The sequence below is a fragment of the Adiantum capillus-veneris genome, chromosome 26 (assembly GCF_014529385.1).
Source record: "Adiantum capillus-veneris isolate H3 chromosome 26, ASM1452938v2, whole genome shotgun sequence".
NCBI lineage: Eukaryota > Viridiplantae > Streptophyta > Polypodiopsida > Polypodiales > Pteridaceae > Adiantum > Adiantum capillus-veneris.
The window spans coordinates 68,555,130-68,578,049 of record NC_140956.1 but is presented as its reverse complement, the minus strand read 5'-3'; the positions used below and the strand labels follow the sequence as shown (position 1 = coordinate 68,578,049).

Genomic DNA, 22,920 nt, shown 5'->3' with positions numbered 1-22,920 from the left:
CATGTTTTCCTCTTGATTAAGCATGCTACTAAGTGTGTGTAGGATTGTGTAGAGTGTTCGTGCCCGGTGTGTTCATTCTATGCTAATCTATGCTCATGGTTTGTTTGATTAGAGTTGGATTAGTGGTTGATTAGAGAGTAGTGCGTGATTAATCTTGTGTGTGAGAGATTAGGCCGAATGGTAGAGTTAGTAGTGTGCTCACTCCTCGTAGCATCATCACACCCGCTCCGTAGCTTTCTTTGTGTGTAGGTCTCACCTCCTAATCCTCCGTTTGGCACGCACAACGCCACTTGTGTGTTTCCATGCCCTAGCCGGATCGTGCTCCTCGGATTGACATTATGTTGATCTTCCCCCTATGCTAGGATGACAACCCAACAGATGGATTGCCCATGGCTTGTTGAAGCCTAGAAACAAGATAGTTAACAAGCATTGAAGCATCATTAGTAGCTTGCTCATGAGCAAAATCAAAGTTATCAACATTAATTTCACTCTCTTTACTATTGTCAGCCATTCTAACAACGTTTAGGTGTAAAATTTTTAGGTGTACTTCGGCACTTCAAGCCCTAGTTGCTACTCCTCTTTACCCCTTTAGAAAAAGCACTCAAGCTACTGTACCTGCGGCTCGAATACCATTAATTGCAAGGAATAGAAGAAAGGGTCGTTCAAAACCAAAACAACACCGGCTCCTGTCAAGATTCTAATAGCTCAATAGTGGTTAAGCCCCATAGGACTCCACTATTAAGACCATAGCTCTCGACGGTGATGCCCCGTTAACTGCACAAAGGCCGGCACACTGCAAGGCTGAAAAATCCCTATTCTACTTACTCACAGGCAATTAAAAATACCAACCATTTATAGCTAGCTTGAGGACCTCCCTTCTTGAGCAAGAAAAGAGAAACCTTGTACTCTGATACAAATGTAACATTTAATGGACTAAAAACTTGTGTGTAGCGGAAATTAGCATGAACATAGTGGGCATTTCATTAGAATAGATTCCTAATGAGAATTACAAGAGTGCTTGGGTGGAGAAAGCAACAAAAAGCATAACACCTAGTTAGATAGCATCAACAATACTTTCAAAATAGAGAGAGAAATTAAACTATTGACAACAGTTGAGGACCGGATTTGCATGGAGCCGGTCCCCCCTCCAAAAGGCTTTGTATTATGGTTTCTCCCATCAAGAGAGACATTGTACAATACAATTCTTTGTGTTCCTTCAAGACTAGCTAGTGCAATGAAGATGAAAGCTTCATGCACTAAGCAAAACACTTAGCAAACACAACTTTAATTATCCCCGTTCTCAAACCCAAGACCTCACACACCTTCGAACATGGTGAGAGCTAGTAGGGTATGAGAGTAGATTGAGAGGAAGAAGGAGTATCTTACGAGAAAGATGTACATCTCCTCACATAATCACTCATATTAGCATAGCTTAGCTTAGTAATTAGCATGGTAGAGGAGATGAGCATGCATTGAAGCTTGGCTCTTGGTTGGATTTGCATCCACATGCCAAGAGTGTGTCGATGTAGGCTTCTATCTCTCTCACAATCTTGGAGTAGGTGATGAGCTCTCCATTTAAGCTTGGGAAGAGATAGACTGTGTGTGAGTGTGTGTGTGATAATCCTTGCAAAAATCAGCCCCCTCTCTCTCTTGGGCGAGCCCTCTTGCTATTTGCTCTTGCAGGCTCCCGATTGGACCTTCCCAGGGGTAGCCTATCACAATTAAGCAGCATAAGTGATAGCCTTATGACATGTGTCCCCCTTTACCCTTTTGTGAGAGCTTAATCAATTAAACTTAATTGATTTAAATGAATTAAATCCCCATTGGACCTTTCCCCATTCTGACCAATAGGAATTAAGTAGCCCATTGGGGTGCTCAATTCCTATTGGACCCCTTCACGGGTTGTCCAATAATCATCCAGGAGACTTAATTTTCATTGTTTCTTTTTATTAAGTGTTTTAAAATTAATTAGGCTAAATTTACTCTAGCCTATTTCTCATTGGTCCACTTCAAGGGTCATCCAATAGCAATTGGGCACACCTTGTGGGCATCTAGGCTAGGGAGCTGACATGTGTCCCTAATTCCCTTTGTGTAAAGGGAGCATGTGTGTGTGTGTGACTTTCTCTCTTATCCCCTACTTGCTAGGCTTGCCCCCTCCTATGTAGGGATATGCAAGACTTTTTTGGTCACACACAAAGCATCCAATTTCCCTAGGGTTGACCTTTGGACACAACCTTTGAATTTTGAACCTTAGCATTTTGGAAGTCTTAATGGGTTGAACCTTAGGGTCTTTTTAGCCCATTGTTGCACATGGCTCTTTTGCAGATGGCCCCCCTTTTGGATCCCTATTTTCCCTCTTTTGGATCCCTACTGTGGCCGGTCTGCTAGCTTAACCAATATTCTAGCTTTTTCTCTCCTGACACTTCCCCACATTAAATGATCAGTTTAATATGAGAAAATCATTTAGGAGAATTAGATATTGATTATTATGACAACATATTTCACAAAAGGAGAGGGACAACACTTGCGTACGTCTTCCAATTTCATTGGTTTGCCCTCCAAACGTTCGGGCTCCGCAGCCTCAACAAAGAATGCGGAGAGGTCTTGAGCCCCGTAACGCATGCTCCCCTCTCTTAGGATGCGGTGAGACTCTTCGTGATCGAGCTCACCGTTGACATTGGGAGGAGCGTATGGGACTGCCATTTCCTGTTGAATCACACGAAAATAAATAATTAGATCGAAAAAATAGATACACATTGATTGAAAAACTACAATCAATGGTACAATCAATGTTAACATTTACACGATTTTAAAATTCACATCGCTCTCATCAATTTGACAACAACAATGTAATAAAATAGCATGAAATTTCAAATCAATGGACATGAGACAAGACAAAACTGTATCATTGCAAAGTATAGACACGTTTTCAAATTATAAGGTATGATTTGAAATTCCAATCATTGGATGGCCTCAAGCCTTCACTATCTGGGAGTGTTCGACGAACACGCTTAATGCCTTGTAACATGCTGAGGAGATCATGTGAGGACTTGCGTTGGGTGGGATTGGTAGATACACAAGTGTGCAGGACTTCCTGAAAGCGTCTAAGGAAAGTGATATACTTAGTGTTATCATCCTTAGGTAAATATTTAAGGAGTTCTTGAATGTATTTACAAAGGGAGTAGATATCTTGGCTGCGCATGAAGATTGGAGGATTTGTCGATATACATTGGGGAGCCACCCACCAATATCACTTGCTCCAGGCTTCCCTTGTCGATGGGAGAAGATCTGGAAACTTTGGAAATGTGTTCTCTGTGGGGAACAAGGTTGCACTACCCCAATCACATACGCCTACATATACTCCAGCCCATTCAAAATGCAGCAAAAAGATGAAGGTTCAGAGCAATACATTAATGATAGGCCATATATTCTTATTGACACCTTCAACGGTCCCCTCGGTGTCTCTGAAACCCTTGCTCATGGCCACATTCTTCCCCTCCTTTTGGAGTCTCTCTAGCCAGTAGTCGAGGTTTCCACCATTCCACATCTTGAAGATGAGGGTGGGCGCTTGCGTGGCATGTCTCGCCAATCCTAGAGCAGCAATAATTCCACTATGACTGATATTCATAGTTGTGGCTTCATGCAGCTCTATGTCATTGGCACTCTTCTGGCCATCACCCTTGATTATCTTGCCATCGTCAAATTCATTTGTGAAGGTTTCATGGTTGACTTTCACCTTTGTGACCATGCCATATCTACCTTCTCCAATGCTTGACATTTGTGTAAATTCAATGCAAGCCATGCGCATGATGACGAGGTTGCATGGGTCTAAACTTCCCATGTTGGGTGGCATTGGATCATTGCTAGACATTGATACTTCCGAAGTGGCAGGCACTTTGGGTACATCCTTGGTCTCTTTCCCTCTTGCTTCATGCTTCTGTAGAGGACCTCTACTTCCTTCATGCGGTCCATGAAGCAAGACTTCCCTTTAATTTGCTTGTCAAGGGTTTCTGCAAACTTGCCCTATGATTCGACTCACGTCGTGGTCCAACTGACCACCTGTAAGGACTTCAATCCCACTTGAAGCACCACAAAATTTTTCAACTAGTGCTACAAAAATGATTTGGATGAGGACTCTTGCAAGACTTCCTGGAGGCGATCACTTCGTAATCCGTAAAGATGAGTGCATACGAATTCTTCGACATATTTGCGTTCAACTTTTGTTATTTTGCATGTAGTACCCATGATGTACGTAGAAGCTAAAACAAAAAGACAAAAAATCAAAACTTCTCAGCAGTATAAGTGACATGTAATACAACACATTCTAGTCATTCTTTACAACACAACCATTGGGCAATCACCCTAAACCCTAAACCACATGTATATGAATGTAATTTATGATTAATATAGACAAGAACATGCACATGATTATGCATGGTGTTAATTATGATTTTACATATCATAAAGAAATATGTTATGATTTTTCGAATCAAAAACCTCGCATGTATGAGACATTATCAATAGGAATGTGATGAAGTCATAGAAATACGCATTATTTTACAAATTACAAAGATTAATCTAAAGTATGGTGTCATGTGTGTATCCTTCTCATTGTAAGGATCTAAGCAAGTCCTAAGCACCAGACGCAGGGGTTTTATTCCCGTTGTAAGAGCAAAGGATAAACATTTGATCCAGACGCCGAGAACGATTACACTATAAAAATCAGTAGCTCATCAGATAATGGTTTTTTTTTCACAAATTGTGTCTGAGAGAAACTCCTCCCGTTGTAAGAACCGAAGATCGTGACGTAGGGAGTAGTTTAAAGATTACACTTTTCTCATTATACATATCTACAATGTAGCTCTACGAATCATGGTCCATGACTACATATATTGAAAAGTATATAGCTTAATGACTCATTAGATAAAAAATTTATTCGCACAGATCGTGTCTACGAGTATCTTTTTCCGTTGTAAGAACCAAGGCTCAGACGCAAGAAGAAGTATGTTTTTTGTAAGCTCACATTTCATTGAACTTATTTTACCTAAAGCATCATACAAAGTAAGAGTGTTGTGAGACATATCAAACAAATGCACATGCTATCTAATGGTCTCCTAAAACACAGTACAAAGTATGAGTGCCGACAAGCATATCAAAACAATGTATGGTGTTATCTAAATTCCTAAAACATTGACTCAAGTAAGAGTGCTGCAAAGCATATCAGAACAAGAGTCAATGTTTTCTATATATTTTTTATTACTATAGAAGTAAGATATAAAATCAGACAAGCCATAGTAATTTCTATATCCTAAATTTTAAAATGTTATGTGATTAAGAGGCCCAGGCGTATCAGAGACACATACAATAATATAATCACATGAAAGCAAAATTAAAATTATTCGCGTATAAAAAAACGAATTTGAAGAGAAAAGATGCTTACCGGTACGCGAAGCTGACCAGCTCAAGAGTATGAGGTAGAGAGTGTGAGCTGTAGACAAATAGAAAGCTCCAAAATTTGTATTGATCGAAAACGTATCGAACAACGATGCGCGTTTTTTTAATGTATAAATCTAGCATATCGATCGATATTCTATCAATCGATAGATTATAAATTATTCAAAAATACCTCGTATTTTATGATAATACGCGAATAATGATGAGTTATTCAATATAAATTACATTATTCGGTCGAATAAATGCAACGCAGTCGAGAACAACAAAGCGCAAAGAGACAAAAGCTAGCAAAGCATACGAAAAAGTGTCTAGAGCACAAAGATCAATACTTGGGATTGGTCATTGATGGGATGGATCAGAAGAAGACTTTACTACCTCATTTTTTAAATGTTCCAAAAAATCTCAAAGAAGAAAATTTTGTGCAACTGCACGTGATTGGAGCATTATCTTCAATGGTGTCATGACATCCAAAGTTTTCTTCAACTTACCTAATCTACATAATGGTCCAGACCTCACAATCACTGTGATCCAAAAGATTTTGAACGAATGGGAAGGACAATTACCAAGAACATTGTACGTGCATCTTGACAACACAGCTTGAGAAAACAAGAATCAAGTGATGATAGCTTACTTAAGCATGCTAGTGGAAAAAGAGGTTTTTAAGAAGTTCAAACTTGATTTTTTATTAGTGGGGCATACTCACGATCAAATTGACCAAATGTTCAATAGATTTTCAATGAAGCTGGCAAAGAAAAGTGCATTTGACCTTTTTTGGACTTTGTGAAGTCCTTAGAGAATCTTACGAACCTCAACCGGAAGTACATGTTCTTGAAGGAACATATGACTTTTGTGAGTTTGCCATTGGTGGTGATTTAGGTACATCATCCTTTGTACAACTAAAGAATCATAGTTTTCAACATCAATTCAAGATAAAGAAGAAAGATGGTGAAACTCCACTTTGGTGCAAGTCTAACACAGAATCATGGCATCCTAACTGATTGTTATTAAATTCATATCATTTGTTGCAAAACAACGGATTGTGCCATCTAGATACATGCTATTAGGCTCAATAAATGAATCGGCAAAAGTTCTAGAGGAGAATCAAAGCATCAATTATATGCAATGCTTAGTTGAAATCAAAGACATAGTATAAGCATCACCGTATGCTTTCCAGCATGCACAATGGAGTGGTGGTTTAGTTTTTTTGAGGAGAAAAAGCAGTAAATTGAGGGCCTCGAAAGTGACACAGCTGAAGTCATAAACTTAGATCCAATTTTTTGACATGTACGTCAATCAAACATTATTCCTAACAATAATGTTATAGAGGGTAGAAATCAAGGGACTCAATTAACAGAGGAGTTTGAGCAATTGGTGCATGGAGAGACTCGAGAATCTTATGTTGGTGCAAGAAAAACAACGCAGAGATGACAACAAGAGAAAGAGATGTGGGAGGGGAATGTCAATTAGTTAGCTGTGGGTGTCATGATTGTTGTGTTAGCATCAGATGATGAGAATGGATGTCCATTTTGGATAGCCAAAGTCATCAAGATCTATGAAGAAAATCAACGTATTCATTCAATTGATGTTCACTGGTACAAAGCGGTTGGAGAAGATTCAATTACCAGTAGGTACTATCCTGAAGTGATCAAGGTGACTAAGAAGAAGAAAAAGGAAAGTACCAAACGACGTATTGATAATCTACCTTGGAGGATGTGGAATTTCTTGTTTATGGTTTCACTTGAAGAATTTTGGTCATCTTCGTCAACAAACCATAAAAATTTTGATGGAAAAAGTTCAAGGATTGTAAATGAAAGCCTTGAGTCTTCAATTGTAAGCTTTCAAGGATGTAATTTTTTTTCTAGTGGAATGTTGTGTAATTTTTTAAGAAATATTTGCACCTTTTTTGTCTCAAAAAACCTTCTATATTGACTTTAGTACAAAAAATTGAAGTTTTTTTGGTAGTGTTCACTATCATTTTTTAAAGTAGCTCCAAAAATTGATTTTATTTTGTTAGAGGTGTAGTTTTCGCGATTTAGGTGTACTTTTGGATGACCAAGTGTTGAATCCTTTTCAACCACCTGTCAACATGGAAATCCAATGGTTACCATGTCCAAACAATTCAAAGGGTACTCAAACCAAGATCGGATAGTAACTGCCATCCTACAAATTTTGTCCTTCAAAACATTTTATGTCCAACTAACATCATTCCTAATTTTTTAAAACCAAATCAGCAACCAACTAGCCCATTTTGTAAAGAATTGGCAATTCAAATGTTATCCAAGATTCCTCATTGGTGATGCTCCGAGTATTTATAAGTCATGGACAAGTTTGAAGAGTCTAAATTAGTCTTAATAAGAGGGCTTCTCTTATGCCATAAAAAAACCAAGACTATCACCAAGTAGTATATTTTAACAAGCAAAGTAAAAAAACACCAATCATGTAGAACACCTAAGGGGATGCCTGTATTATCAACCGAGGCAAGGAAAAAGTGAGAGTGAGGTATCAAATCTATATGAGCTATGTCTCTTCCCCCAGTTGTAGAAGTAAGAATAGAAGTATCAGAGACCAAAGACAACTTCCATCTTAAGTGAAAACCAAGTTTTCATAAATCCCTTACTATGTATTGAACGATCTTTTGGAGTTATCATCCATATGAGTCACCAGAAAACATGTAGTGACTTATAAAAAATCATCAAACTAAATCCTAAGTCCCCTTCATACATATACAAAATAATCCCAATACATTTTTGGATTCCCAGTTTAAGAATTAGCCAATAAGTGTAGGGTTATAACCAAGTATCCCATGCTTAGATCAATATATTTTCCTCCATTGTGAACTAAAGTAAAGTAAGCCCAAAAGCTAGTACAATATTTAGTGCCAATGAAAAGTGGAACCAATTATTCGATTCTGCTATGCCAGCTTAATCAACTAAAACAATGCCCCAGGGAGGCCCCAGGTTATGAGAAAAGCATTAGTACTACTTATAGTAGAGTAATTAGAAAGAGCTAAAAAAGTCAACCGAAAGTATCCTAAACAGACCAAATCAGCCTGGTAGATCAAAGATAGAAATAAGAACCAATGAGGTAAGTAGCATTAACAAAGTCAGTGAAAGCCACGATCCAGTGCAATAAACCATTCTTAGGTTTTTAGTAGTTTGTACGGTATTGAATCATTCCCAGTTTTTACCAAAAAGCCATATCAGCTATTCTTTGTTAGATATTACAACCAACGAGCCAGTCAAACAATATGAGGACATGGATCTAAGGTAGCAAGGATGAAGACATCCCCATCTTCTTTTGTGCCCATGATTGCATGTCCAACAAATAAAACTTTCCTTAACCACAACATCATTAGTATGCCAGATGCACAACTTAAAACCCATATCCTCTCAAAGTAAGATGTCGCACTTTTCATCAACAATATCAGTGTCTATAGGTAAGAAAATATTTTACCAGTTAGACAGTAAAATCACGGGATCCTTAGGTCTAAGGTAATCAATAACATTTAAAAAAAATGATAAGTACAATATCTCAACTCATGTTAAGAGTAGCATAATCACACGAGCGTATCCAAGCATAGCTCTCATAAGTACCAAAACCACTTAAATGCAATGAACTCCTCAAGTGAGATGAGATAAGAGTGTCCTAGCAGGTGACGGTCCATATAACCACAGTAATCTTACTTTACCAAGAGTTGAAGGATACATAACAAATATAGCATAATGCTTTGAATAGAGAAATTCTAATCATCTTTTGAAATTGCCATGATGTATGGTAGTGTTCGGTTGGAATCAAAGTGCTAGAATCAAAATTTGGTTTAACAGCAGGTATTCCTACCAAAATTTAGAGGAGCCAATCTGTTGACTCCCCCCCCCCCCACTTTTTTTATAATTTGGAAAAAAACAGTACAACCTATCCGCCAAAGTATTTCAAAAAAATAAGATTAGTAAGGTACCAAGACCAAATGAGACTAACCAGTATATTCGCACCTTAATTTTGTCAATTGTAGAACATTTATGGAAAAATGAACAAAGTAAGGTAATAGAGAACCTGTGAAGTAGAGGCATTCTCAAAACTTTTCAAAGTAGTAGGGGAGAGAATGCCCACACCTCCTTAGAAGAATTAAACTTCTCACAAAGTTCTCTCTTGCACTCAAAAAATTGATATTGTATACAAGACTAAGTGAGGGATGAAGAATCCCTCACTTTTTTATAGAGGATAGTCAAGGTACCGAGCTAAGCAGCTATTTTAGAGTCTAGCTAGATATCATGCATGTCCATCTCCAATTCCCAATCACAAATTGAATCGAGCAGCAAATCACTACAAGGTGAGATATACACGATAGTACAAGGTATTTGGGGTAGAAAAATACCTACAAAAAAGTGACACTCTAGATGAAGCCATCCATGGTAAGAAAGGTGCATTACCATGAGGATGAAGGAGCAACCTCAAGCCAGCTCGGTATATATTTTATCCATGTTGAGAAGCGGTTATGCCCACCGTTAAAGACATTAAAAGAAACGTGCTACAGGAGGCAAGAGAGTGAAACCTCATACCTTAGTGAACTCTAGACGCAAAAAATAGCGCCAGGGTGGATCATGTCGGCTATACAGAAGGGAGGAGAGACATCTGTATGTATAAAAAATGCAATGACGAATCAAAAAGTAAGGGGCGAGAGGGAGCACGATCATTCAGGGTACACAGGGGAGGAACCTACTATTGGAGCAAGCAAACCAATATGGAAAAAAAACAAATAACTAAGCAACTATTGACCCATACAAGGAGGAGGTCCCTCAGCACTAAAGGGCACAGGAGATTTATTGAAGCCCAAGCGGTGGGATCCACGACAGCAAAGCCAGGACATGACGATCGAGGGGCGCAACCGTAGGATGCCGGGGTAAACTAGGACACGAAAAGGTAAACTTGGACAAGCAGGGGGGACTGTCCAAGTTTATTTACCATTATATGGTTTGGCCATATGTCAACTTCCCCGTCCTCACGGGCGTAGCGGTTAGAGCATTGGCCTCTCATGGTGGTGGCGAGGGTTCGAGTCTCTGTGCCTGCGGATCGATGCCCATTTTTTTCCGCCATCCATTCGTCTCGAGATTCCCCCTTTGGACCCCCACCGCGGATCCCATCTCTTTTCTCCCGTGCCCTTTAGTGCTGAGGGGAGAGGGCCCCATAGGGGTTAATCAAGCCTGAGAATTGCTAGAAAAGATACGATGAGATAGGTCGAGCAACAATAGAGTTAACCCCATGCTAAGTGAACAACCATTAACTCTTGCAAAATTAGGAGGGGAGTCCTTCCTCAAGGTATCAAGCAAAGGGCATATGTGTACAACCCTTTATATAATCTACAGGCATGCCACTCATGAGTCCCAAGAAGTCTTCATGTGAAAGCAAGATGAAGCAGCTATAAGGAAAGTACTCCAACAGAAGAGTTTGTGTTTCTTCAAAGAGAACATGTAATGTAGCAAGAAGAAGCATTTGCAACCAAGTAAGATGACCGTGTGTGTGTGTGTGTGTGGTGCGCACGCCCCTGGGTGTGCGAATACATCCAAAAACATTTCTACAAACATTGCAACAATTTCTTTACTAAATTTAGCATTGATGACAAAAGATTTGAGTTAAACAACATTCGTGAAGTTGTGGCAAGAAGTAATGTCATGTTGTGAATCACCTTCAAGACTATGATGTCCAAGGGGTACTTTGATAAATGATGTAGTTCTACAATCTATACTTTGATTCACTTTCAACATATGTGGCTATTATAGAACTATGCTAAATGGAAGTAGGCAAATAGTCTTTCAACTCTACAATGTAGTACAACTCAAGCTTGTGTATACTCAAGGATCACTTGATTTGCGGTCATCACTCTTCTTCTCATTTAATCCTTAAATGTCCTCAATCTGTTGAAGAATAGAGTGACCTATTATTAGATACAACAATTTTTCTTTTGCATAGAGACAATATTGTAATAATGTGTATGTGTGTACATGTGAGAAGGAGAGAGAGAGTGATAAAAATCTACAAAGATGCAATCCATTTTCTCCTCTCGTGGTAATACCTTGTTCAAAAAAAAGTATATGTCTAGGAGGGAAGTTTGTGTGTGTGTGGGCGTGCTCTCTCTCTCTCTCTCTCTCTCTCTCTCCCCCCCCCCCCCCCCCCCCCCCCAAAAAAAAAACTTCCTTTGTTTGGTGTGCATGACAATTGGAAGGAGAACTTTTAGGGGCTGGCAAAGTAGTTTCGCATCTTTTGTCCTTTTTTTTTCAAAAGAAAAAGCATAGGTGATGGTCCTACATGTTCCCTTGTCAATGCATCCACTACATTTCAAAAGAAGTGGAAGATATTCAAAAAAGTAATTGGATATCGTATTATCCTTCCAATTTGTGTCGAAAGAAAGTGAGTTTGTGTCAATGCATCCACTACATTTCAAAAGAAGTGGAAGATATTCAAAAGAAGTATTTGGATATCCTATCATCCTTCCAAGTTTTGTAGAAAGAAAATGAGAGTTTCTTCAACGCCTTCAATGGCTCAAATTAGATGACCTTCTTTTTTCTTTTTTCTTTTTTAAGAAAAACTCACAATTGTGAGTGAATTATATTGAGAAGCCCAAAAAATTACAAGGTCTTGTCATGCTCATGGTAAGCCATGACAACATATAGGGATCATAATTACATCGGCTATCAGGGCAGCCACCCCTACCAACCCGCCTCCACATCCTTGATACACAAGGTCCATACTCTTGTCATTCTAAGATCTTTTATTTACCGATGGCCAAGATTTGCCCCATCCTAGGCATTCCATCTGCTGATAACAAGACATAAGTAGTCCTAGACCAATCCTCTGAGTGATGCTTGCGCCCGAGTGCCCATATTAGCACTTTGCTTTCTTGTATAATTTCTGTGAAACTTGCCACCTCAAAACCTCCTTCAAAAACACGGTGGTTCCTTGTCTGCCATACATTATAAAAGAAGAAGTATCTGACGATCTGAGTGCTGACGAGGAGTGTAGGACTACCTGAATGGTTACCTCCAAGGAATAGGTCAGTCTTGAAAAAACTAATTTTCCATGTTTCTGGACCCACTTGCATATTTTCCTTGCGAGGCCTTTGATAACTGGGCAGTCCATGAATAGGTGGGCCAAATCTTCACTAGCTAACCTGCACCCCAAGCATCGATCTAACCCAATCTCTCTCTCCTAAATCTTCACCCCCGTCGGTAGAGCACCCCAAATAACCTTCCATAAGAAAGCCTTCATGTGTTGCGGAACCTTTCGCTTCCATATGTTCTCCATTACATGCTCCCACCTTTCCTCCGGCCATTGCTTTTTCCATAGCTTGTTAAGGGGGCTAGACCAATTCTTCTTTTGCATCATTGTCTGATAAATGCTTTTAGTATGGGGTTTCCACAAGAGACTGCTTCCGGGCCATTTCCAGGCATTCCAGTCCAACTCCGAATCACAGATTGGCATCAGTAGATTATCAAGCTCTTTCATCACTTTGTGGACAAGCAAGACCTCCAAGCTATTAAGTTGGTACTGGGTAACCTAAGGTCAATGGTTTTCCAACTCTTGTTGCCATTGTCCCAGAAGTGCTCAAGTCGGTTCAGACCCTTATTATTTAACTTGCTGGCTGTCTCAATCCAATAGGGAGTTTGTGGTGGATCTACAACTTTGGAGAGCCAGGGAGACCAATGCAGGATGGAGTTCTTGAAGTATCTGGCTTCTTCCCCCCACTTTAAGACTCCTGCTACTCTATTGCATTTTCTTACCAATTCTCCTGAGCTGCCCCCCAATCTTAAGGTAGACCACGCCGGGGCTAACAGTTTGTCAAACTCCACCCCTCTCCACTTTCCACCCTTCGAGTCAAGTTTAGCTACTTCTATCATATCTATGATCATGACAGTCCAAACTTGATCCTGTTTAGCCAAGGAGACAACAAATTTGGCGAAACAAGGTTCTGTATGGGCCACAGGGTTGAGAATTCCGAGGCCTCCTTGTTTCCTCGGCCGAGCAACTGATTCCCAACGGGCACATTGCTATGGGTTGGAAGATTTCGTGTTATTTTTCCATAAAAATCCTTTTACTGGTTTTAAGAACTCTTTCCAGTGACATTTAACCATCTTGAGAAGCGGGCTAGTGAAGGCAATATAGGGAATCATAAAGGCATTCATCACTTTTATCCGACTTGGGAATGGGAGAAGAGCATACTCCCACTTTTTGTTTTGATTTTTTCAAGCACCCACTCGAATCTTCGCTTGTGAGTTACGTCCACCCCCAATGGGGCTCCCAGATGTCTAAAGATATTCCCTTCTGTGACAATCTCCCCTGACCAAACAGAAGGGTCAAATGAGTCATTTTTCGATAGGGAAGTCATCCTTGACTTCTCTATATTACACTAGGACCCCGAAGCTACTGAGAATAATTGTACAATCTCCAGCGCTTTTCTAATGACCTGGGGGCACGCCTTCAAGAAGAGGAGAGAATTGTCTACAAAAAGTTTTGCCAGGAGTTGGCTATTTCCTGGTAAGGCAAGGCCTTGCAACTCCCATCGTTCAACACTAGATTTGAGCGTCGTGATTAGAGGATGTGATCCTATGGCAAAAAGTAGGGGGGCTAGAGGGCATCCTTGTTTAATAGATCTTTTGACCTCAAAAGAGCCCACAATTCTATCGTTGAATAGGTAGGATCTCTGACTGCTTCCAGCCCCCATTACACGTACGAGCCGACATAGGCGAGGCCCAAAGCCTAGAGCTTCCATGACGGCTTCTATATATGTCCATGTATTCTGTCATAGGCCTTGTCCAGGTCCAATTGCAACAGAATGCACTCCTGCTTTGATTACGTATTCTATGCCCACCATTGCTGCCAAGATGTTATCGTAAATGGACCTTCCTTTGATGAAACCATGTTGATGGGGAGAGATGATCTTGGTTAGTAAGGGGGCTAGTTTGAGGGCCACTGCTTTAGCTATAATTTTGTAGTCCATCGACATCATCATTATAGGGCGCCAATGTTTTAGTTTAGAACAACAGATCTGTTTTGGGATGGGCTTGATAAGCCATCTCTTTACACTTATCTCCAACGACCCTTCGACCATGGCTTTATTGACCAATCTTGTGATTGGTGCTTTGAGATCATCCCAAAATTTTCTATACAATTCCACTGTCATCCCATCCCCACCAGGGGACTTTTCCTTGCAAAGGGCTTGCAATGTTAGTGAACATTCGTCTTCGGAGAATGCTTGTTCCAAGCTATTAGCTTATGAGTGGGGAATTTCCTTCTTGACACTCTGCAGTAAGGTCCCTCTGGCGTCTTCCACTTCCTGGGACTCGTTCTTCGGTTGTCCAATGATTTGACTAAGATAGCTCAACATCAAACCAGCCATTTCATCGTGGTTATGAACTACTGTCCCTTTCTCGTCATCGAGCGAGCGCACGTGGCCCCGGCTCTTCTTGGTTTTTAAAGCCCTAAAAAAATGAGCTTGATTGGAAGCTTCAGGTTCCAAAAAAATCTCCTTGGAGAGAAGCCTAGCCTTTTTTATATCTTCTAACTGCTCATTAGCAAGGTTAGATTTGGCTTCGAGCCATCGTTTGTGTTCATCCTCAGTAGCATGCCCATTGGCTTTTTATGGAAGTAAGCAATTGTACCTCCGCTGTAAGATGCAAAAGGTGATCCTCCCTAGCTGTCTTGATTCGGGGGCCCGAGGTTTTGATTGCTTTCTAGATGCTCTGAGCAAAGAGGTCCCACGCATTGTGTTTGTTGAGGTCGACATCTTTTTTTAGCTTACCCAGTGCTTTCTTTGTTAGATTCCGAAAAAGAGGATCTTTGAATAGGTGTGCCCCTGTTACCAATAGTTTTTTCTCACCTCTTGGAGTCTGCTCCTCCTCTTTATTCTTCTTAAAATGTACGTGTAGAGGAATGTGATCCGAAAGGATTTTTGTTGGGATAACCTTCATCTCCATCGTCGGTGTCCAGTCAGCTTGGTGTGGGCAATAGCATCTGTCCAGTCTAGAGGCAGTGCGGGCGTACTGGAGGCTTGTGTAGGTGAACCCAGGGGTGCTATTCCATGGGCCAACTTTCCATAAGGGTTTGCCCACTTTTCGCACAAACTTTGCGATTTAGACCTTTCTGAGCCAGCCAACATACTGGAGGATCCTGTTCTATCCCTGCTCTTTTCTACCATATTAAAGTCGCCAACCAACATCCACTCCCCTTCAATAGGGGTATCTATGAGATGCATCCATAGTTTAGCTCTATCTTTTGCATTGCAAGGGTCCTACACATTCACAATGGTGATGGGATGCCCTTCCCATCTGATTCTAATCCCCAGGATTCTGCCGGATGGGTGGTTAAGAACCAACTTTGGCTCCAATTCTCTGTCCACAATGCTGAGGACTCCACTGAAACCGTTATTTCCTTCTCCATAGAATACCAGTTTCTTTCCTAGCACCTGCTTTCTCTTGCTATGGGCATCTAGGTGGTGTTCCTGGATGGCCTAGAAGTTGACTGTCTTCTCTTTTTTTATTTCCTCCCAGAATAGGGTACTCTTCTTACGGGTTTTCAACCCCTTTACGTTCAAAGATTGGATAGTGAGAGACTCTATCTTTAATAAAGGGTTCATTGAAATAGAGGAACGAATTCTTCAGCATCCGAATCATTCCCCCCTCCCTCCCCTTCTCCTTGGTCTCAAGAGAATCCTTGGTTAGAAGGAGAGGAGGTTATTGTGATTAAAAAATTAGATGACCTTCTTATTTGTGTATTTAGTGAGAAGGTAGTTTTAATAAGCTTTCAACATACAAAGTAGGGCCACCATTCAAAATTTGAGGGTTACGAGAAAGTCTCATCCAAATCTTTTTTGGCTTTCTAAAAGAAGCCTTATAGGAGTGTCTGGTTAGGCATACTTTGATGTTTTCAGTGATGAGACTTAAATGTTTTTTCGGTTTTAAAATAGTAAATGGATCCTTTTATTTCACCCTTCATTTGACATCCTCACATGCTCGACTTTTCTTGCATTCTATTGTTTTAGAATGTCAATGATTATTCACCTTGCATAATTTTAGTAATTTCTATAGATATATAGACACACACACACACACACACATTGATGAGTTATTTTTATATCACATTTCATTTCATAGCCTCACATGGCTTGGCTTTTCTTGCATTCTATAAATTAATTTTAATTGATATTCAAGAAAGTCTCTTTTATTAAAAGGTCGTTGGTCAAAGTTCCTCCGCATCTCACAAAGAAGAGAAGTGGAAATACTAGCATAAATTTACAAGATTTTTGAATGATTTTCTCACATATTTCATCGTTATACTTCCCTTTACCATGGTTTGCAACCGGCTAGTCTCGATTTTCAACCGGCTCAAGGCTAATAAGCTTACGCAATACTTTCCCAAACACTGATCCAGTTAAACTCAACCTAATGACTCACTTTATAATAAAAAAAAAGAAAGTCACAGTTACTTGTTCTTCTTTCTTAAGCAAAAATAAATTGATAATATTAAAAAAGGCAAAAAAAAAAAAACTAGTAATCAGCAGTGGGTGTATGTGTGTGTACATGTGCAAACCATACTGTAGGTGCATATGTGTGTGTGTATAGGTGCAAATCATATTGTATCATTTTTGTGAATCAAATAACTTGGTACAAGTTTAAAATTTATCGATACAATTTCATATGGTAATAATAATAGTAAAAATAAGGGTGATGGTCTCACTCACTCTTTATCAAACATGTTCATGTGTACAAGCATGCATTCTCGTGTATGAGGCCTTTTCTAGTTTATTTTGCACGTGGGTGTTTTTTTTTTTTTTTGGGGGGGGGGGGGGGGAGGGGGGTCACCGGTATACAATACAACGTGCACACGCGCGCGCGCACGCGCACACACACACACACACACACACACACACACACACACAGAGAGAAGGGGCTCCTTGCCGTCAATAGCTCAAAATGAACTCGTGAGTTTTGAATTTTTTTTGGTCCCAATACAGTGTCGTTATGCGAGTTGTTTTCATAATCGCAATTTGCAACTTTGATAGCGATACAAATAGCCATGCTGTCCAAAGCGCTAAACATCATCAGATGTGGAGTGTCAAAAGCTCTACTAGTGAGGGCAACATGTGGCAAGGTTTAGAATGAATGTGTTTAGGTCCAAAGTGTACAACCAATCATAGAATTTTTCTATAGAAAGGTTGTTTTTACCAATCTCTTGAGCTATTGCTAAAATCTTCATGGTTGGGATGGCGTTCATCGACCCTTCTACACTCTCCAATGTAGAGGTTGTTGAATTCACTATAGACTTGAATTCTCTCTCTAGAACATTGCATTTTTTTTCTCTGATAGCAAGGGGTCATTTTCTCTCAAGCGAATTTTCTCTAGAATTTTAGGCAAATTCTCTCTTTTGCTCTCTTGCAATTGTCATTTTTCAAAAAGCAAAATCTAATCTCTTAAATTCTCAAAAATGATGGGAGGGGGATTGTACCTTTATCCAAAAGGTTTGGGGCTACTTTTGGGCACCATGTTTTCATGCATGCTTTTGGCAATAGCGTCTATATAAGGGTCACAAGTATAAGCACTTCATGTAGAGGGCATCGACTGTGCGCGCGCGCGTTTGCGCGCGTGCACACAGTTTGCTCTACTTGTCCCTACTTGCTCTACTACATACATGTTACATAGAATCTCCGAAGATTCGATGTCCTCAAGGCAATGTCACGCTTGCTTCGTACAAGGACAGCATTTGCACTAAGAGATCAAACCCTAGCAGATTCATGCCCAGGACGCATGTGCTCCTCTAACCCATTCGGACAAGTGCTTAAGGTGCTGAAAGTGATGCACGTTAAGAAACTTAGAAAAAAGTAAACTCGAGGCACACCCTTTCCCGCAGGGAGCTACGGCTTGCCTTGACGATGTCACTAACGGTGGCCCTTTTGCTACCAGCTGTGTCGCCAGTTCTACCGCCCACGGCCTCCTTCCAAGTGTGGTGCTTCTACTCCTACAAGCTACAAGGTGTGGTGGTGGTGCTCCTACAAGCTACGTCGTTGCTGGTCCTGCAACGTTCCCCGTGCCTTTTTTCCACCGTTCTCTTGCCGTTAACCTTCCCCCAATCGCCATCTTCTAAACATATTTCCCCCAATCCATCTTCTGAACATACTTTTCTTATAAAGCAATAAAAATGATTCAACCCCCCCCCCCTCCCCTCCCCCAACTACTACTTCCGGCATTAGTATACCTGGCAATGTACCAAATTTGAGATCAATCAAGGAGCCAATAGATTTTTGTAAATAGAAAGTGATGCAAATCAGAAGATACCTAAAATACAACGTGTGTTCTCCATAAGGATAAGGGGTATTCGTCCACTCGATATTGTTCAAATAACCACCAAGTCGGTTGCTGAGTGGATCTAATCACAGCTCCCCATTGGATGATGGAAGTTTTATAGGCAATGTCATTGAGAATAAATTTCTCACAGTTTAGAAAATCTAATCAAGGCACGTTATACTCGAAAGGATCACCTCGTGAATCACTCTTGAATGATCCATGAGAGTTGTAATTAGCTTATAAAATATGAAACAATACACTGGTAAATAAGGAACATGGGACACTGTAAATATGCAAGGACAAAAGGGATAGCAAAGACCCATCTGGCAGGCGCTCTACTGTCTCTTGAAATTAAATTTCCGTGATAGGCACATTCATTCACACATTCCTTCGCTGGTGGCCACGTGGGAGGTGGCAACCATATCACAACTTGAGACATTGTCATATGCAACTTGAAAATCAACTACCACCCCTCCAATCAACTTCCGACACCAAACTTTTCAGCCTCCTTGCAACTTTCCAATTGCGAAATAAATGGACTACCAATGTCTTGATTAGTGCAGGTAAAATTGCATAAAGCAAGATTTGAACCCAAGTCAAACCGAGAAAGAGAAAAAAAGAGAAGAGAGAGAGAGTTTCAAACTTTCTAAGGTACACAGAAAACTTTTCCACCTGCACTTCTTTTGCTAACGTATAACTGCAAAAGTCTCTTCTTCACCAGTACTTGCAGGGCGCTCCAACGTTGCAGTTGTGGCAGCCGGTGCAGCTTCTTGCTCCGCCAGCAAAGGCTGTAGTCTGGACACATTTAACCCCCCTAGTTCTTCATGGGCACGGCCCCGTAGGATATCCAAGGGTGCATAAGGATGGCCTTCCCCAAACCTCCTCAAATACAAAACCCTGAGGATATTTATCAATGCTGCCACCACTACCAACACAGCTGCGATTATCGCTATCACTATTGCGCCATACTGCAAACCATTTTGAAAACAAAAAAAATTGTTAAACATCAGAGGTAAACATCAAACCATTGTTCTTTATGCACAACAGAAAATGGCATGAGAGTTTATAGATCGGAGCTGGAAGAAAAGAGCACGACAGATGCTTGTATACATTTGCAGCCTAACAAACCTTGTGCAAGTGCAACACAACGCGGGCGGAGAGCCTAGATCTTGATAACATAAACTGAACATCTTTGCTTGCCCTGCATTCACATACCTTTGATGCAATCTGCAAGCCTGTGAAAGCAGAATTTACATACCCCTGAATTTCCATGTCTATTCCAACATGCATAGAGATGTCCAAAACCCAGAAAGACTGATTGAATATTCACCGCAATAATGTCTCAATTAGCTTTGCCAACCGGGTAGGAAAAACAGAGCAACAAAGCAGATTCATGCAGTGCATGTGCATGCGCATGTGAGTGCACCGAGTGCGCGCGCACAAAATGTTTTCTTCCTTTCTAGCTGAAGAGAGGAAAGAGAATACCTGTGGAGTGCCTACGAGGACAAAGTGCGGCCAACTCTTGAACCAGAGGACGCTGCTGACGAGGAACAGAATCGATGCCACAAGCAAAGGGAGGTAAACTGCCTTTTGAAAGAGCTGGAGAGTGGCACTGGACCTGTTGTAGACTTGGCACGCATTGTGGAGAGAACCCAGCACCCAACACACAGAACCTGCAATCAGAAGCTCTAGCGCCGCGCGCTCCCGCCCTCCAACTACCAAGCTCTTGCTCTGTTTCACAACAAGAACCAACTTTTAACACAAAAGCATCTCTAATGAGTCTTGAACTCAGGACCTGATGATATTCAAGGGACCACCCTTGAGAGTCTGAGAGAGTGTGTTTTATTCATTGTTTTAAAATTTAATCTCACAAACGTTAATTCAATAATTCACTTGATATATTTGGTATTAGTATGGCCTGTCGCCTTCGACGGCCTCTCTCTCTCTCTCTCTCTCTCTCTCTCTCTCTCTCTCTCTCTCTCTCTCCTCTTCTGTATTGCGTGTCTAGGAGCTACTCTTATTTTTGGAATTTAGCTTTCATCTCGCAGCTTGCGTCACGTGTAAAGGACACTCCCTTCCGTCATATTATATTAGTTTAGATATTTTGCCATCGTAGAGCTAGGTAGTGAATGTCTAGCTAGGTGCAGCTGGGACGAGGAGGTGGAGGTTACCACTCCCTGGCTCCCCATCGCGTCTAGCTAGGCATGCACTCGTTCCCTTGCAAACGCTCATGATGTTCAACCTTATATTGAAAAATCATCTTGAACCCTACAGTGGAAAATCGTGAGAAAAGAGCTTTCTCACATTGAAAAATGTAAGAAGAAACACTAGCACCAAATTTTCTGTGGGTTTGAGCACAAGAAAATTTAAAAATTTTCTCATGTAGGGAACAGAGTCTTTTCCAATGTTTTTCATACAATCAATAACATCATGTGCTTTCGCTCGAGAGGCTCCGCATACCTAGCTAGGTATGATTGGGGGCAGGGGACCCCCGGCCCCGTAATAACATCATGCGCTTTCGCTCGAGAGGCTCCGCATACCTAGCTAGGTATACGGTGCCTCTCTCACAAAAGCTGATGATGTTGAGGCAAGTCACAATGTGACAATTATTGTGAGAATTTGTCCAAAACTTCTTGTGGAGAATGAAAGGTCCCTTGTTTCGTCTATTTAAGTTGTTCATGAGCTATTAATAAGCACGGAGAACATTATAAACAGAAAAACCCACAGGACCATGAAACCTCTAATCAAAAGCAAGAAGATCAACCTAATTGCCATGTCTTACCTTGAGCAGAAAGATGAGTGCGATGAGGTATAGCACCCCACCAATGATGTAAACAAGAGGAGCACCAATTTCGACAAGAGCAAGTTGTGGGTCGTAGCCGAGGAGATCAAGCCGGAAGTCGATGCCTCCGACGTGAGCACCCAAATCATGCAAATTGACTAAAATGATGACACACACTGCAATAGAGAGAAAAATAAGGCCTGTATGGGCCTTTTTATATTTGAGAGGGTGGCTGAAATTGGCCAGCAGTAAAATCAGCCCTGCAAGAAGCAAAACTGTCCCCACCAGGAACACGATGGAATTGAGTAGCTCGAACCAGTCCTGGCTTCCTCGTGGACCGTAGAGCCGATGGGCTCTTGCTGCGATGAGCTTCACCATGGCTACTTCTCTGCTGCTAGCTGTGGGTTCAGATTGATGCCACCATTAACTGCTCGGCCCAATTCTTCGATGTCGAGGGCCGCAAAGAGCAGCGATTTGTCCTGACAATTGCACTTCTAAAATCCCCTATCAGGCACTAATTAGCTCGCTGCTGCTCTGACACTTCCTTAAATACAATCACTAATTACCACTTAAAGCTTTGTTGATTATTGCGGCCCGAATCAGCCCAACACCCAGAAGGATATTTGCAATCGTTTTACACTAATCAAGCGCGCACACAGCTTGAAATACCAGCAACACAAATAGCTAAGATTTTCGATATGAAATTTGATCAAATGGATAATAATTACGCCTACAAAGAGCCGCTTCTTCTTCGTTGCATGCAATGTTCCACGTGAAGTTTCCCATCATAACTTGTCCCTCGTGTCAAAACATTCCCTTTCAAGCGTTGCTTTTGCATTCCCATGCTTCATCCATTCACGAGGCCCAAAATACCCTTGGTTTATTCTTCTCGTGGTTCCCACAAATCCATGGAAAGCCTTGGCATTCTACCATGTATTGATGACACCGATCCAAAGGACCACGGAAGAGAGAGAGAGAGAGAGAGAGAGAGAGAGAGAGAGAAGAACATGTAAAGGACGCTCAACTCTCTCACCACCCCTCATGACTAATTTACTCGGACCTCAAGTGATAATGTCGTGAGGTGCCCGGGTCTACCTCAAGGCACAATAAACCTAGTCAAAAGGTGGATGTAAGCAGGTCCCCCCCATGATAGGGGGCACCTCTGTTAAAGTTTAGCATCTCAAGTGAATTGGCCAATGTGATCCCGTTATTTAGTTTGGTTTTTAGGTATTTATTTTACTTATTTGTCAAAGTTTTGGGTAGGGCAATTTACTGGGATTGCTATATAAGCAACCCCTTTCCTCCATTGTATACACATTCAGTTATTAATTGCATAGGTTGATTGGTTCAGGAGAC

At 40.9% G+C, this 22,920-nt stretch overlaps 1 protein-coding gene across 1 annotated transcript; it reads right to left on the bottom strand.

Moving 5' to 3' along the window:
• Positions 1–19,076: 19,076 nt before the first annotated feature.
• Positions 19,077–22,254, bottom strand: LOC147423611 (polypyrimidine tract-binding-like protein). Its single transcript, XM_086501280.1, has 3 exons — positions 21,565–22,254; positions 20,268–20,513; positions 19,077–19,750 (listed from the first exon to the last, which is right to left on the bottom strand). The coding sequence occupies exons 1-3, from the start codon at positions 21,940–21,942 to the stop codon at positions 19,469–19,471; spliced, it is 906 nt and encodes a 301-aa protein (XP_086357406.1). The 5' UTR covers positions 21,943–22,254; the 3' UTR covers positions 19,077–19,468.
• Positions 22,255–22,920: the final 666 nt, after the last annotated feature.